We start from the raw sequence: 16605 nt of genomic DNA on the forward strand, positions 1-16605 counted from the left end.
TTATTAAAAAGTAAATTGTACATAAATTAAACAGTATCATTGGCCTAACAAGTATATTTCCATCAATCAATTGTATGCATTTCAGTTTATGAACAATCATGTTAGTATATGAATAATTTACTCGCATATCATGATTATATCTTCGATAATATTTTCTTTGGAAATTTGAATGAAAGAAGTAAAAATAATTCATATAGAGATCTTATTATATATCGACGATGCAGCAGGTCGTATTTTAATGCCTTCCAAGGTGAAATCAAATCAGTATACACGCCATATTCACGTTTAAAAGTGTGTATATTGGCCTAAATACAGCTATCGACAGGTCAACTATTTTTGAGTTGCGAGGTACAAATCCTCACCTACCCTTTGTTAACACTTACTACTGTATAAAATTATAATCTAATGAACATCTGAAATAAAAAAAAAACTAAAACCGAACAGCAGAGAAGATGTGTAAGACGAAAATTTCGAGGCCAGAAACTTCAAGCAGTTGATAAACTGTTCTGTTATTTCAGAGATTCGAGATAGTTTAAGAAAAAAGTAATAATGATCTGTCTTACAAGATGTCACGTAATTCATTGACTAAAACAACTATTGTGTGAGGCATCATGATTTTAATTTATATTGCCAGCAAAATCGCATCCTTACTCATTTCCTGAAAGTTGACACTATCGAACCCTTCTGATAAGTTAGAGAGGAAACTACACGCACAGGAAGCAATTAAACCTTCGTCTGCTCTTGAGTATGAGATGGTGCAGCTACAAACGGACACCAGGCAAAATATGAAAATGTCTTTCAATTGTAAGTAAAAATATTTCGTTTCACTTAGTAACTTCCCTATACAAAAATATTATTTCACAATCATTACATAAACAATGGTCCCAAGATCGATGAAATGTAGAAAATTAAAAAAAAACTGTCCATAACTGAAAATGGTTGTCGTTTGAACAATATTAAATGCACGCAATATTTTCTTGGGGCACGTGTATTTTCACAAAATTTTTAGTCTTTTGATATTTTAATAGAGCTCGATGAGTAAGGCACGAGCCTGGAGACTCGGCGTACTCGTCTATTTTCCTATAAACTTTGCGAGAAGACCGCGTCCCCCTAAATAATTTAAAAATATATACAGGGTGATTCTAAATTCATGGGACAAACTTTAAGAGGTTATATAAAACTGATAAACAAGCATTTGTGATCATAAAATGTGCGGTTGAATCGCAATAGCAAAGGCGGTAGAGGGTGTTTTTGGAAAGTGTACAACAGCATTTGGCCAAAAGCAAATATAATATTTTTTTGACGGATTTTCTGCAATAATTGCAATCAACCATTCGAAGGTGCAGGGTATTGTAATGTGGTAGGCCTTTTCACGGTGCAACCTGGGTAACGCACAAGTCATTATACCGCTTGTTCATTGTTTGACGTAGGATAACCTCTATTGTCTTTGCACCAATAAAAAAAAAACCAATCCAATCCGAAAGTGCATATGCACCCTCGAATAGTTGATAGCCCATATGGCGGGAAATATATTAGAAATACATTATATTTATTTTTGATAAAGTGCTGTTGAGCACTCTCTAAACAAACTCTCTACCGCCTATGCTATTGCGATTCGACCGCATATTCTACGATCATGCTCATTTAGGTGTCTTATATCTTAAAGTCTGTCCCATGAATTTAAAATCACCCTGTATAATGTAACGCTGGGTCTCCTAACCTCACACATGTTCTTAAAACCCGTATACGGGCAACTTTTATTCCCCCTCCCACAGTTTTCATCTTGTTATTTCCCTGGTTACAAGTGTTTATCGAAATTAAAGGTGATTTTTAACGTTCTATAGAAAAGGAGAGTTTGACATCGCAGCAATTCAAGAGGTTGAAAACTGGTTGAAGAAAATACATGTTATTAAAATTTGAAGATGCGTTTTATTTATACTTGCTTCTACGATAATGGTATAATGGAAACTTAGTAAGAAATATATAACACCAAGTGAATAGTGTGTGTATTTTAATAAAATTTTCTAAATAATTTTCAGAAGATCTTCAATATTGTTTTCATAGACAGAGAAATTGGCACTTATGGACAGTTTGCTACTCATATATTATATATTTTCCTTCACAATTACGAGGTTAGTATTATTTTGCTTTTTAGACGTGAAAGAAAAATTTTAAAATATTTTTTTGCAAAACTAAAGTCAGCGTATTATAATTTCTATTGCTGTTTTACTGATTTTAAAGCACTCGATTTCGCTGTGTTAATTAAAAACAGAGTTACCCGACTTTTATTGGGTTCCTAAAATATTTAATTGAAAAGAAAGAAATGTCTTGACCAAAACTTGCAATACTAATAGTAATAATAGTTGGGGGGGGGGGATAAGCAAAAGTCGAGCAAAAATTACATCAAACCATAAAGTCAAGCTTGGTTTCTCACTCCCTGATCAGAGAAGACGTTTTATATCTATATATTCGGAATGGTATTAAAACTATTAGTGACTCATTTTTAATTAGGTTGCTGTATTTTTGAAATATATGACATCCATATTTTTATGGGCATCTTTTTCTCAGCCACCTCGTTGGGCATTTTGCCTGTTGTGGCGTTGTATTTGTATTTATTAATTTTATGTGAGTATATAATTTCTTGTTGAAAGTTGTCTTAGGCTAGGTTTTGGACACCTTTCATCAAGAGTTTCATAATTCATATTTTAGTCATATTTCAAGAAGCGAGTTTTAAAAGTAATCATGCGATTCCTTAATTTTTTAAATGATTTACAACACAGCCTAAGGTGTACAAAATAAAGTACAATAATAAGTATAAAGTAAGTACAAAAAAGTAAAATAAATAAGTCTAAAAAAATAAAATGAATAAGTATAAAAAAATAAAATGAATAAGTATAAAAAAATAAAATGAATAAGTATAAAAAAATAAAATGAATAAGTATAAAAAAATAAAATGAATAAGTATAAAAAAATAAAATGAATAAGTATAAAAAAATAAAATGAATAAGTATAAAAAAATAAAATGAATAAGTATAAAAAAATAAAATGAATAAGTATAAAAAAATAAAATGAATAAGTATAAAAAAATAAAATGAATAAGTACAAAATAAAAGTACAAAAAAATAAAATAGATGAATACAAAAACCTTCACTTGTGACAGCATGTGCTGCACAATACAGCCCGTGCAGCACAGTTCAATGTCAGAAAATAGACGAACAGAAATGATTACAGGAGTTGTTCGATGTTAATTGTTGTACTTTATTTTGTACACCACAGGCTGTGTTGTAATCATACTGTCAAATGAATGCTTTTTCTATTTAGTATTGGTTTTTTGTCCCACTCGACGTCACACCCTTCATATATATATATAATAGATAGATAAGTGTAATTTTTTTCTCACGTAGAAAAAACTAAAATTAGAAAATATACTTTTACCGAAAAAATTGCATTAGATATCAGTGCATTTTTTTAAATGGGTTGCTATATTTTTGAAATATATGACATGCATATTTTTGTTATGGGAATCTTTCTCTCAGCCACCTCGTTGGGCATTGTATTTGTATTTATATAAATTGTATTTATATATTTTCTCGAATGTGACTAAGTTCTTTATCTTCACAGCTGCTGCAGTTCATATGTTAGCTTGAGACAATTAACGAACCCGGAGATATACAATAAATCCGAGAGACCGCCAAGTGAAAATATCAAAGGTAGATTCCAATTTTCTTGTTTTGTTTGAATTAATATATTCTTTATTCATCTCTAATGCTTCATTACTCACATGTTATGAAAAAATCCTGAAGCACGGAACATATATCTCCTAATTTTGAATAATTATTTGGTAATTGTCTAAATTTGTGAATATTAAATAATGTTTCAGTTTAAAGCACGTTAGAGTAAACATCAACGTTGATAGAAGATTTATTTATTTATTCACAATAACCCAGAAGGCATGAAATGCACTTACACTGGAAAAGTAATAATAAATAATAAAATAATAATGAAGAAATAATACAAATAATTGGAAATAATAGTCAGAAGGGAAAGCACTTCGCATACGGAACCAGGTTGAAATCCACAGTACCAGAATTAAATTCTGGGTATAGGAGACGCATAGAAGTTCTGATGGCAGACTGTTCCATATTCTCGCCAAATGGCATCTGAATCAGTGGAAAAAGCGATATCATTTTGCCGTTGGTATTCTTATTTCGAAGCGATGCCTCCGTAGGTTAACTTTTATGTCCATGATCTCGAAAAAAGGTTCTCCCGATGGTAGATGAACCATTTGGTAGACTAGTTTGTAGCACATCTTCAGATCTGCAGCGATTCCACGCCATTCCAATGAGTGCAAACTTAGAAATTGAAGTCGCTCTCAATAATACCAGCCGCTCATGCCAGCCATTCGTTTGGTACATGGCTTCTGTGGCTTTTGAAGAAGCTTTATATGTCCTTAATTTTGTAAGAGCTCCATACTTGCGAACAGAACTCCAGAGTAGGGCGAACGTACACACAGAAAGCACATGACAATGCATGCCCATCACACTTGCGGTATGCCGTACATAACATGTATGAAATTCTGTTAGCTTCGCAGACTATGCCATGATGATGATCAGTAAAATCGAGGTTGCGGCTCATTGCAATACCTAAATCCACGCATGTATCTATTTGCTCTGTAACGTTTCATTACCTAGTTGATAATATTCAGGACGTTGCGTCTGCCTAAATGTTTCTTGGAATTAGTCTACTTATGAACGTTATTTTCTTACAACAAATGCCAAAAATTAACGGCGCTTCTAAGCAAATGAGAGATTTTTTTGGTGATAGTTTAAAATAAATTCGAAAACACTGAAAACGTAGAATTTCTTTTACGTGCATCAAGAAAAAAACAGAAATCTTTGTATTTGTTCTCTGCATTTGCAGCCTATTCTACGGAAAACTCTTGGTTCTGAGAAATCTGCCAAATACTTTGCATCCATTGAAATGGCAAAGGAAAAGCGCAAACGCTTTTCTTCGACTCACAGCTTTTTTCTTTTTTTGCTTTCCTTGGAAAGTTTCAGCAAAATGTTTCAGTTTCTTTCTTATACTTTCACGCGTGATTTCTTTAGAAAAGATTACTTACCAACGCGTTTCCTTTTATTTTTTTCCTCTTTCACTTCTATTATGTTACTTACGAGCAAATGAAATTTTATTTTCTCTTGTCCTTTAGTATTTCAAGAAGCTCTACCGACAGCTCGTTGTCACAAATTCGAATTTAGTGCTCTTAAGGAATGCTTTTATTATTTTTATTTATTTATTTATATATTCTGAAATATTTTGAGCGGAAAAGGAGTAGACTTCTCTTGAAAAGAAGCAATGGGTAAAAGTAAAAACCTTGACAGAATTTTATGCATCCATTTTAACATTTCAGAAATGGAATGACTGTGAAGTTCGGTGAAGTGACAATTTTAATTTTCGTTCGAGGTATGCTATAAATGCTTCTGGCATTGTACTCTGAATGGTATTGCGTCAACGTGGATCGTTGAAAAATCATAGCTGTTTCAGATATTTTGAATAAGTTCAAAGTCTTTGAAAAATTTCTTTATTTCATTAAATTTTTTCTTGTTCGTTGAGACATTTCTTTTCAAAGTCGCTGGAAAAAACTTTGACATTTTACTCTTTGTGTTTCATTGCAAAATTTATATGGATGCAGACATCGAAAATATGTTTCAATACATCATAGAAGACAGTACTAAATGCTTTTCGAACCTCTTGGGCAAACTACTGTTCTACTCAAAATCCCAAATGATCATATAAGGATAACCAATCTCTTGGCCTGTTCATTTATAATATATTCCCCAATATAGTAGCATTTTTCGAAAATGAACAACAAGAGACAAAGACATCTTAGAGTACTTTATGTGTTTTGCAGTTTTCCATCATTTAGACTATGAATCTGGATCAATATTATCGTGTGAGAATTTTATTTATGGTATAAAAAAATGGTTCATGCTTGTGCTGGCTGATACGTTTTTTATTTACCTCAACAAATAAAAAAGTTTTGTCTGATTGCCTGCGACTCAGTAATATATTAATTTGCTAGAGTGCTTGAAAACTTCTCGTTTTTCATGAATTAAAAGAACAATTTCTTTATATATATAACCTTAACTAAAATAATTAAACTCATTCCTAGGAACCAGGGATCGTGGGAGAAATTTAATTTCATAAATTTTTCAGAAATATTTTTTTACCCACTTAAACTGCTTTGAGGATGATGGTGGCAATTTTAATTTGAAATGTCATTTCTTGTGATTGGATTTTACCTCTAAGACTAGTGGTTTAGGAATTAGCTATTGAGCATGGACATGAGTAGGCACCCTGAATATATTTTATTCTATACGTATATACAGTGCTTTCTAGGTTCTACAGATCCTAGTCATACTACGTCTTAACAGAAAATCTAAACTTACAGTATCTTACTAAACTTATTTTACTAAAAAACAGTTACATTTCAGTTCGTAAATTAATATGATTGTTGATCACGACTTTTGTGATTTATTATCAGTTATAAGTGATATGTATTTAATATTTATGTATATAGGAGATAGAGTACCCCTTACTGTTGCAGTGAAGTTTCGCATTGTTGAATTCGAAATAGAAGAAGAAAATAATGAGTATGTATGTATCTATTGGGTATTGCACAGTACCATTAGAAGAAAAAATAGACGATGGAGCATGTGTATATATATATATATATATATACATGCTCCATCGTCTATTTTATATATATATATATATAAATCAATATATATATATATATATATATATATGTTGCTTATATTTTAAGTTGCTATTTACGTGTGAAATATATTTTTTTTGTAAAAAGTACTTATATTTTTATTGAATCAAGAGATTGAGACTTTTCTTTTTTGTGATAATATCCAGCACTTCCACATAAATTTGAAAGTCTACGGAAAATGGTATGACAATCGACTTATGTATCCTGATCCGAATTATAAAGATTATAATTTAATTACTGGGAGCAATACGATCTGGTATCCGAATTTGGCTTTCCTCTCCGAAATGACTGACAATGAAAAATCTGCAAATAATTGGTTAGCAAACGTTTATCCAAACGGCACAGTTGAGAGTTCCGCAAGGTAAAAAAATACGTTCTCATATGTCTAATAATTACTAGTTTAGCATACTGATGATTTATGTTTCCTTGGATTTTGATTGTCTGTAGTCTGAACTGCTGGGGCTCTCTATAATAACTAGAGCCCAGAAGATCAGGCAAAATGCCATCACACACACACACATAAATGTCTTTTTTGCCTATTTTCAAACGTTTTTGGTAAGAGTAAATTTTTTTGAAATTTTCATGCCATAAATGTGTGTGTATGTGTGTGTGCATATTTTAACATAGTTTTAAGTTTATTAGTGAATTTCAGAGGTCATAATCTGTAAAACTTGGATATTTAGAGCATTGAGAACTTTAAAAGAATTGTTGTTTTCAAAAATTTCCAACTCTCAGTATTTATTACTGAAAGATTGGTGTTGCCATACATTAACTTTGATATGACCGGATGGCATTAGAATGTGAATGAATTTTTTTTCAGATGAACGCAGAAAACTTAGAAAAGCAGAGGAAAATTAAAAATTTTTGTTTCTCCACATGCTTCACATAATGTTTCTCTCATGAGTTGGACTACGTTGTATGTGTATAGTGGACCGGTGATTGTATAGTGGACCCACAAATTGATGTTATGGCTCACACAGGGTAGGGTAGGAGCGGACAGGGCTCTGGGGCCCATGTTGTTTTGATCTTGTTTTTCGCACCATAAATGCAATGCAAACCCTACGACGTTAGGAGTCTCGCGTATATGGTAATTTAAAGAAGTTAAATTTTCTTACAAAAGTACAACAAGATGGCCATGTTTAAACTATAGAAATAATAATGATTATTTTTACTATCAACAAATAAACCAGAATTATTCGCAACTCGAGGGAGCCCCACAGATCATTTTCTCTACCGGCTTCGCGTCTGGTAATGGTGGCCCTGTAATTGACCTAATCCTGAGGATCTAGTAACATTTTATTTTAGGCTCGAAATCAATATAACTTGGATAATAATGCAGTTATTATTAATTAAAACAATAGACGGATTAAGTGGAACCAATTTTTTAAGCTAGTTTTTGGTCCTTAATGAAAATTTATCAATAAAATTCTGGCAAACATTGTATGTGAAGTTGAATATACGCTGCACCATCTTAGTTGAAAAAAATTGAATGAAGTGAATTATTTTTTCTTCGCAAAAAAAATTGAAAAATAAAGATTTGATGATATTTTATGTTTTTAATGCATTTTTCAGTATCAAAAATCCTAAAAAATCTTAAAAATTCCAAAAAATGAATGCTTGGGTCTGAAAGGGTTAAGAAGTGAAGATTTTTTTTATTTGAAAAGATATTCATTCATTGATGCTTACAAAGCACTCATTAAAATATTTCGATATTTGAAATAACTGATAATATTACTAATTTTCTAGATTGATATTTTACTAGCATTTTAACTGAAACGAAATACAAAGAAATTATTCTAGATGTTAATACTGATAAAGTAATTTCTTGTGAGCAGGTATAAAAGTCGATATATTGAACCATAAAAATCATACATAGTATGATTTTTGAGTGTAGGAAAATTGTAACTCTTTTTTCAGAACTATCAGTCAGACTTGAGGGAAAAAATATGAATTGGTGTTGAATGAATACCCATATCTCTTGCAAATCTGATAAAAAATGAAAACATCGATTGAATTTGTGCTTCTTACACTGTTTGCAACTGGCACATGAGTTCAGTGCAGGAAACAACGAAACCTCCATCAAGTCGAAAACACCAACAGCAATTTCTAACAAATGGCGTGTATGGAATATTTTTCACTCACTCTAAGTGAATCTGGCACGCAATAAGCTCGTAAAAGAAAACCACGCTGTGAGAACATAAATAAGTATCTCTGAAATCTTGAAGGATGTGAGATTTCTTACATATTGTAGAAATCTTGGATCTGCAGAAAAAATATACCTTTTTGAAAATCTATTAAGTAAAAACCCATAAATTCATGACATGACTGACGGATGCAGTTCATGTTTATCATGTTTAATTTTTATCCAAACATGTACATCTAATCAAAAAAAAAAAAATCCCAATTATCATACATTTTTTAAAGTAATTATCTTCCGTCAGCATTTCAAATGCTAACAGCATTTCATAATGTACATTTATGAATATTGAATAAATATATATTGATACATCATACAGCAGCTGTTCTCAATTAACTGACACTCCATAGTTTGGATACTTTCCTATAAACTTTGAGAGAGGACCAAATCATCCCCAATAATTCACAAATATACAAGGTTATTACAATTCCCCTTGCCGCATTTTACTGGTGAATCGTTCACCCTAGACGCATACTTGTAATTAGAAAAAATTATCCAAATAACGTGTAGAACTCATATACGTCCTTCATGTTGCAAGGGGTTGTACAGTTATTCGAATACAAACAAAACAACTTTTTAGACGGGCTCCCTATCCTCAAAAACCCAATAAGAAAATTGTTGCCTTGTCTGTTCTGAGCAATTTAGCTAGAGGGCTCTTAATGACCTCTGGATAGATCGTATGATCCCTTGGGATAAATCATGATGCTATGTGTGTTTGCGTATCTGTGTTCTGCATTTGTGTTTATGTGTTAATCAAATTTCAATTTCAATTTCAGATATTCGATTTTGAAGATCGGAGGAAAGTTGGGAAAGAACAGAATAAATTTGGGAAAAAAGCGTTGTCCGTTGGTTTAAGTTGTTTTTTCAAACTTTACACCTCGGATTTGGAATTCAAATATCTCTGCGAATATTGCACTTGGAAACGTGGAATTTTTTTTTTGCTGAACTCAGGAGAGACAGGGCAACAATTTATAATTAGATTTTCGAGGAGAGAGTGCTCGTATAAAAAATTTAGTTTTTCATTTACATTTTTTTTAAATTAATTTAAAAGCATTGCGTAATACGTATACGCTTTTATATTGGGTTGCTGTATTTTGGTTATATTTGATATCCATATTTTTATGAGCATCTTTTTCCAGCTACCTCGTTGAGCATTTTGCCTGTTGTGGCTTTTGTGTTTGTATTCGCAACCTTAAAGGCGTTCTACACGTTATTTGGATACTTTTATAATTGGAAGTATGCCTCTAGGATCAACGGTTTGCCAGTAAAATGCAGCAAGGGGAATTAAATAATCACCCTATATGTATTAAATGCATTTTTTACCATCTATAAATATCGAAGTTTTTCTCACAGACATCAATTTAGAAAATCGCAACCAACTCCTACGTGCATTTCAGATTTATTCTAATTACTCATCTATAGTTTGATGAAGACACTATCATATTGGATTTGATATTTTTCATTTATATTAATTGCTGATGTAAGGCCATGTCTATTTCCATGACATGTTGTGTACCGAGAGAGAATTTATGGGATGTTTAGGTTACATCTCACACCATAACTATTCAGAATGAGTTATGAGATACTAGTAACTATATGGGGGCATTTATTATGAATTAGTATTTACACGTTACATTGTGTTTGTGTGAGTGAGGATGCATTTTATTTGTGGGATGAATGAAAACTCTATATTATTTACAAGAATTATATGGAAACACTTTTTCTACTTCTGAAATAGGAAAATGGTATATACGTACTATTGGACTGAAAGAAATTATTTTTATCACATTTCTTTAACACAATGTCTTTATCAGATTTCTATGATCAAACTTCAGAACCTATTATATCCATAGCTGTAAATAAGTGATTCGTGACGAGTTGATTATGTAAAATTCATTTTTTTTAGAATAACAGTTACTGTACCAGCGAAAATGCGGGATATTTCAGTGGAAGGATTCCAATTAAAATTTATCAGTGGTAAGTTCCGTCAAGACGAAAAGTGTGATTTTCATATGTAACTTTACATTCACAAGAACATTTGTACCAGAAACTACTAACATTTTCTTTTAACCCCTTACTAGCGTCGATTCATGTATTCACGTACAATATTTGTGATGCCCGAACTGTGTTCGCGAACGAGAAAAATTAGTGTCTATTTTCCATGATCCATATACTAAACAAAAATTAGTGATCCATTCATTTTTCACATTATGTCAAAGCGTAATTATGTAGTAGTTTTTAATTTAATAAGCACTACTTATTATAAGATATAATAATTGATTACTATGATTGATAAATAGTAATTATTTTAATAATTAATAAATAATATTTTTTATTTTCAAAATTTTGTTGTGAACAAAATAACCATTATCTAACTTTTATTCATGCAATAAAAAATTTTGAACAGGAAAAATATTTTCATTTTTGATGCATTTTTCTGAAACAAATGCTACAAGTAAGAGATTAAAGCATGATAAACCATGTTGAAAAAGTAATGTGTGGCAAAAACCAATTTCTTATAACATTTTAAATGCGATAAAATATAAAAAAAACAAATAAGTTCCCCTTTTTATTCATTAATTATCTTTCCATTAATGAACTTGATAGCCGAAGAATCAAATATCAATGATTTGCATTTTATCGTGCCCAATTTTTTGTACTAAATTGGTCTTAATAAAGATTTTCTGTAATTTATTGCAGTTAACTACACAGAAAAGGATCTGAAGCTTATCTGGTACAAAGAAAAACCTATCGAATTGTCCCAATATTTAACTTGGTATTTCAATCCTGTTCCAGTAACTCTAGATGATATTCGCATTGATACATGCCATAGTTATGGATTAGCTCAAATGGGAAGACAACCTGAAGGTGAGTGGAACTCTCGTGGTTACCGATTCAAACATCTTTTATTACTGAATCACTTAAATCAATAATATTTGAACCATGGAGTTTTTAACCTTTTATAATCCGCAGACTCAATAAAATGACAACCATTTACCCACGTTCAGCACAAAATTCAGTACATAGTTTGAAAATAATGAATCTGTGGTTAACAACTCTTGATTTAAACGTTTTAAGTGTCAATATGTTTCTTATAATTCAAGATACAAACTTTTTAATATGTGCCCTTTTACCCAAAAGTTATCCTAAAACTCACGGTTTTTTCAATGAATTCATGTATATAAAACACGCACAGTATATAAACATCATTAAATCGATAGAAATATTTTTGTAATACTGAAAGTAGCTTGACCCTTTTCTACCAGATTGTGAAAACAAAACTAAGAAGACTACGTTAATGAATATCAATGAAAACAAAAACATATTGATAATAATGAATAAATGTTATGTAAATTTTTGGTAGGTCATTTTAGTTTTAATTAAAGACAAAAAAAAATAAAACACACAAACTTTTTACATAATCAGTTAGTAAACAGCAAATAATCTAACTTGGTACTTTAAATATAGTCAGTACATAAAAGATTAACGGAATTCAAATTGACAACAATCGAGTACTTTATTAGTACATTTATTTCAATGATACTGGTTTTATTACATTTGATATTCTGAATAAATCGAATTTATGGTAAAAGAAAATACTGCACAGAAGTACCCGAATCAAATAATTATGGTGTTGCGATAATTGTTGTAAGAATTTTCTCACTAAAATACGAGTTCATGTCAGTATTACTTATATAATGAATTTTTCCTATTACTTTCAGGAAAATACAGTTGTTTGTTTTTAAAAGCTATGAATCGAGCCGAGGCGTTACCGATTCTACTTGTGTATTTACCTTCGAGTATTTCCGTAATATTAACTTGGTCTTCATTTTGGATGGAGAAAAGCAATGTACTCGGTCGCTGTTTACCTCTCCTTATTGCGATTATTCATCTAATCAATCAAAAAACCAGTGTTATGAAGAGTTTGCTCGTTATACCTCAGGCTACACGGATCAACATCTGGCTTCATATATGCGAAGGCTTATGTTTGGCTGCAATGGTGCAAATTGCTTCCGTGACATACATATATGCTTCCAGCATGATTCATTTTCGTGCCGACTCTGGCGAGGACACGCAAACTGTAAGTAGGATTTCATTTTTCATCTAAAACTTCCACGAATAGTTCTTAAATTTGAATGACCACCATTATAAAATTATACATAATCAGTATGGTTAAATTACACGAAAAAAAAGAATTTTTTTCATAAATATTCATGTTTTAGGTGCAAAACAAAACTAGGTTTTGGAGGTATATTCAATCAGTTTAAAAATGATATTTACACTCGTGTGCAAAATTAAAAGAATTAGAGAAAGTGAGGGAGAGATGTACCATACAAAAGTCATGGTACGCAAGCATGATTATCAGTAAAGCTCATCATTGCAGGAATGTCCAAAATCCACATTGCGAGATCGAACCGAAAATGAGTCTAATATGGGGTATGGTTCCCCTCTCACAGTCAGACAGGTCGCACAGCTTGACGGCCTACTGGAAAGGAGGCAGTTGAGGGGTCCCTGAGACAATCGGTCTCACTCCTTATGCAACGCAGTTTTCAACTCAGGAATGGTTCTCGGAGAGGAATGTCGAGATGCAATTGACCTGCCAAGAGCGTCCCAGATATGTTCTATAGGGTTTAGGTCAGGAGATCTGGCTGGCCAATTCATACGCCGAATATTCTTACTTTCCAGATAATCGTTGACTAGGTGATCATGATGTGGACAAGCGTTGTAGTCCATGAACAGGAACCGAGGGTGAACTGCGCCCCTAAAAAGTCGAACATAGGGCTCTAAGATGTCCTCACTATACCTACTAGCAACCAAGGACCCACTGTCAAACACATGGAAGGGTGTGCGGCCATCCAACATGATGCCTCTAATAGACACACAATGTGCAAATTATCTTAATTTTGCCACGAGTGCATTATACAAATACAAATACAAGACCTTAACAAGCAAAATGACCGATGAGGGGGCTGAAAAAAGATGGCCATAAAAAAACTGGATGTCAATTATATCAAAATACGGCAACCCAAAATAATAGCAATTATCAGGAAAAACGAATTATAATGATAAAATATAGTATACTGCTCATGAAAAATTATTGTTGTCTCTTATCTAAGCATGGATAGGTTCTCAATTTATCTTAATATGAAAATCGTATTTTTTTTTCAAAATATGCCAATCGCAGTAGAAATCACTACACCCGCGGGTAAGTTATTCTAATTACTTACAGCCATGTCATGTTAAAAAAAAATTCCCCGAACACTATAACTTGGAGTGGTGTGCCCTTGTCGAAGCACTCGACTGACGGTGTCTCAATTATTGATGGTTCATCCTATCTATCCCATTGAAAACTTTAATCACTTCGTTAACATTCCCCTCTCTCTCTTCCCCGACTCCTGTGTTCTTCCAATGTAAACATATTCAGAAAATCATCCTCATGAATCATCATCATCACCACCATGAAATAATCCTCAATTTTTTTTCTAAAATTAACTTTATTCAATAGAAGTGAACTAGAGTGAAACATCGATACAACGATATTCTGCGAGCCAAGAGAAGACATCGTTCTAGAGGGATTATCGTTATATCTAGAAGCTACATTGTCATCACGTGCCACCAAATTTATGCTGTTGTTGGCATCTTTTCTAAATCTGCTTTGTTAGTTACATCAGAAAACAAGCTTTAAAGTATTTATTGCTCGCGAAAAGCTGTAATTGATTAGTTGATTAATGAAATTCATTCAGATGTATTACCCCTCTAAAGAAGTTTACCGCGTATTCCACTTTTTTGTCTTAGAAAGTGACAATATCAACAGCTTTATCAACATTTTCGGTGATCATGTGGTGCAAAATACCTATGTTATTTGTTCTTGAAAGAATGAAAACAAGTTAAAATCAAATTCAAGACGATTTTAAGAGAATTAAAAGAAATATCGTTGTAGTGGTTTTAAAATCTCTAAAAAAACTTTATAGAGGGATTCAACTTATAGGATTCGTTCTATCGAGATGTATTTAACATTAGTCTATAGGCAATTCTAAACAAGATTTGAGAAAAATATTGTTGCGAAGGGATTTATCGTTATATCGACTATCGTTGTAGCGAGGTTTCAATGCACTTCTGCTTTGTTCGACACGCTGCGCACAGATAAAAAAGTTCAATCACATGAAACAGAAAAATATAAAAACAGAAAAAAATAAAATACCGGAATAATGTTGTTTTTCCTGAAAAATCAATTTTCACATCCAAGCAAGAGTTTAAACATACGTTCTCGGCAAATTTATGCTAATGGCAATTTTCCACAATCGCATCAGTTAGAAAAAAGTGACTACTACACACCAAACTTAAATTATTTTTATCCAAAACGACACTTGCAGTTTTTCAGTGGTTTTTTTTTTTTCACTTGTAAAGAATTAATATTTCATCGTATTACCTTGTAAGACGAAGATAGAAAAAACACAAAATGAAAAGAAAGTAAAAAAAATGGAGAGCCAAAAAAGTGAAAAGAGATTCATGTACAATACTTCTTTGGCCGTGTGAGTGACACCGGAAAATATGCTTCATTTTTCTGCCGAATGCATTCTCGCACTGCGAAGAATTCCTCGCGGCATCTGACATTGAGTAATATAATTCTTTTATGTTATGCTTCCAGATTCTCATGAGTCGGGAAAGAGAAGAAGACAGAAAATCTATTGAAGAGCCAGAAGGAAAAGATGGAAGAACTCATCCTTGTGAAAGGAAACCTTTTCGGAGATACTTGCCCAGTTTTTCTAGGAAGACTGCAGCAGATGACCTTAACGCCATCTCTCGGTGGCTTTTCCCTTTATCTTTTGTGCTTCTGCTAATTGGTTTCTGCGTACTTGATTTCTAAGGTATCCTTCAAAGAGATCCTTACTTCACATGACACGACTTCAACGGCTGTCTGTTCTTTCTTTATTTGACTGGCTGCGAAATAGGAGCCACGTACATCCTTTTCAAAATGTCCTGATTCAGCATTGAGTCAGAAAACTCATTTTTCTGTAGTTTTTTCTCATGTACTTTATTGAACAGAATTGGAAACCTACGCACACACACACAACCGATTGCATTTTTTTTAAATCACGGAAAACAATAAAAACGCTGTACTTCATGTTAGATGTTTTTAATAATACCTTGTATAATAATAATATAGTCTAACTTGGTTAATTCGAAGACCAAAGTCACTGGAACAAAAAGTTTGAATTATCCATTCCGGATCTATAAAATCACTACAAGTTGCAATTTAATCACCAGCATTCACATAGGATAATTATTATCAGTTATTGAATTTGTGTGTATGGTCAGTTACGAAAATTGTATGATTTGTTACGAAACTGTATCCAAATTTTAATAATTTAAAATTATAAGAACTGATTTCAGTTGCTACATCATTCCACTGTTCTAGAATCAACATCACTGTAGAATTTCTTGACGATGCTCAAAGCCTGGTTTGTGGAAACAAATAAGGTCATCCATTATAAAACTGCTTTCCAAATTTGGCTTATCATTCTAATGCTATTAGGAAATATACTTTCATATAAACGTATTAAAGTTTTACTTCCCGATACGTTCCATACTATATGACAACAAAAGGATTCAGATTTTGAACGGTACACCT

The 16605-nt window shown here is 32.1% G+C and overlaps 1 protein-coding gene across 1 annotated transcript; it reads left to right on the plus strand.

Moving 5' to 3' along the window:
• The first annotated feature begins 685 nt into the window (after positions 1-685).
• On the plus strand, positions 686-16098 carry LOC149080174 (glutamate-gated chloride channel alpha-like). Its single transcript, XM_089239207.1, has 9 exons — positions 686-804; positions 2040-2132; positions 3622-3710; positions 6578-6654; positions 6922-7136; positions 10879-10949; positions 11673-11840; positions 12695-13053; positions 15622-16098. Exons 2-9 carry the CDS (start codon positions 2083-2085, stop codon positions 15838-15840), a joined length of 1248 nt encoding a protein of 415 aa, XP_089095333.1. The 5' UTR covers positions 686-804; positions 2040-2082; the 3' UTR covers positions 15841-16098.
• Positions 16099-16605: the final 507 nt, after the last annotated feature.

Source organism: Pholcus phalangioides, unplaced genomic scaffold (genome assembly GCF_987345545.1).
Source record: "Pholcus phalangioides strain wild (caught in Gottingen) unplaced genomic scaffold, Ppha-v1.0 ptg000011l_1, whole genome shotgun sequence".
NCBI classification, from domain to species: Eukaryota; Metazoa; Arthropoda; class Arachnida; order Araneae; family Pholcidae; genus Pholcus; species Pholcus phalangioides.

Bases quoted from the DNA above. Each gene is read 5' to 3' on its own strand.
- LOC149080174 (XM_089239207.1), top strand. From the start codon at position 2,083: ATGGACAGTTTGCTACTCATATATTATATATTTTCCTTCACAATTACG. The intron at 7,137-10,878 runs GTAAAAAAATAC...CATTTTTTTTAG, and splicing joins ACAGTTGAGAGTTCCGCAAG to AATAACAGTTACTGTACCAG. The intron at 11,841-12,694 runs GTGAGTGGAACT...TATTACTTTCAG, and splicing joins AATGGGAAGACAACCTGAAG to GAAAATACAGTTGTTTGTTT.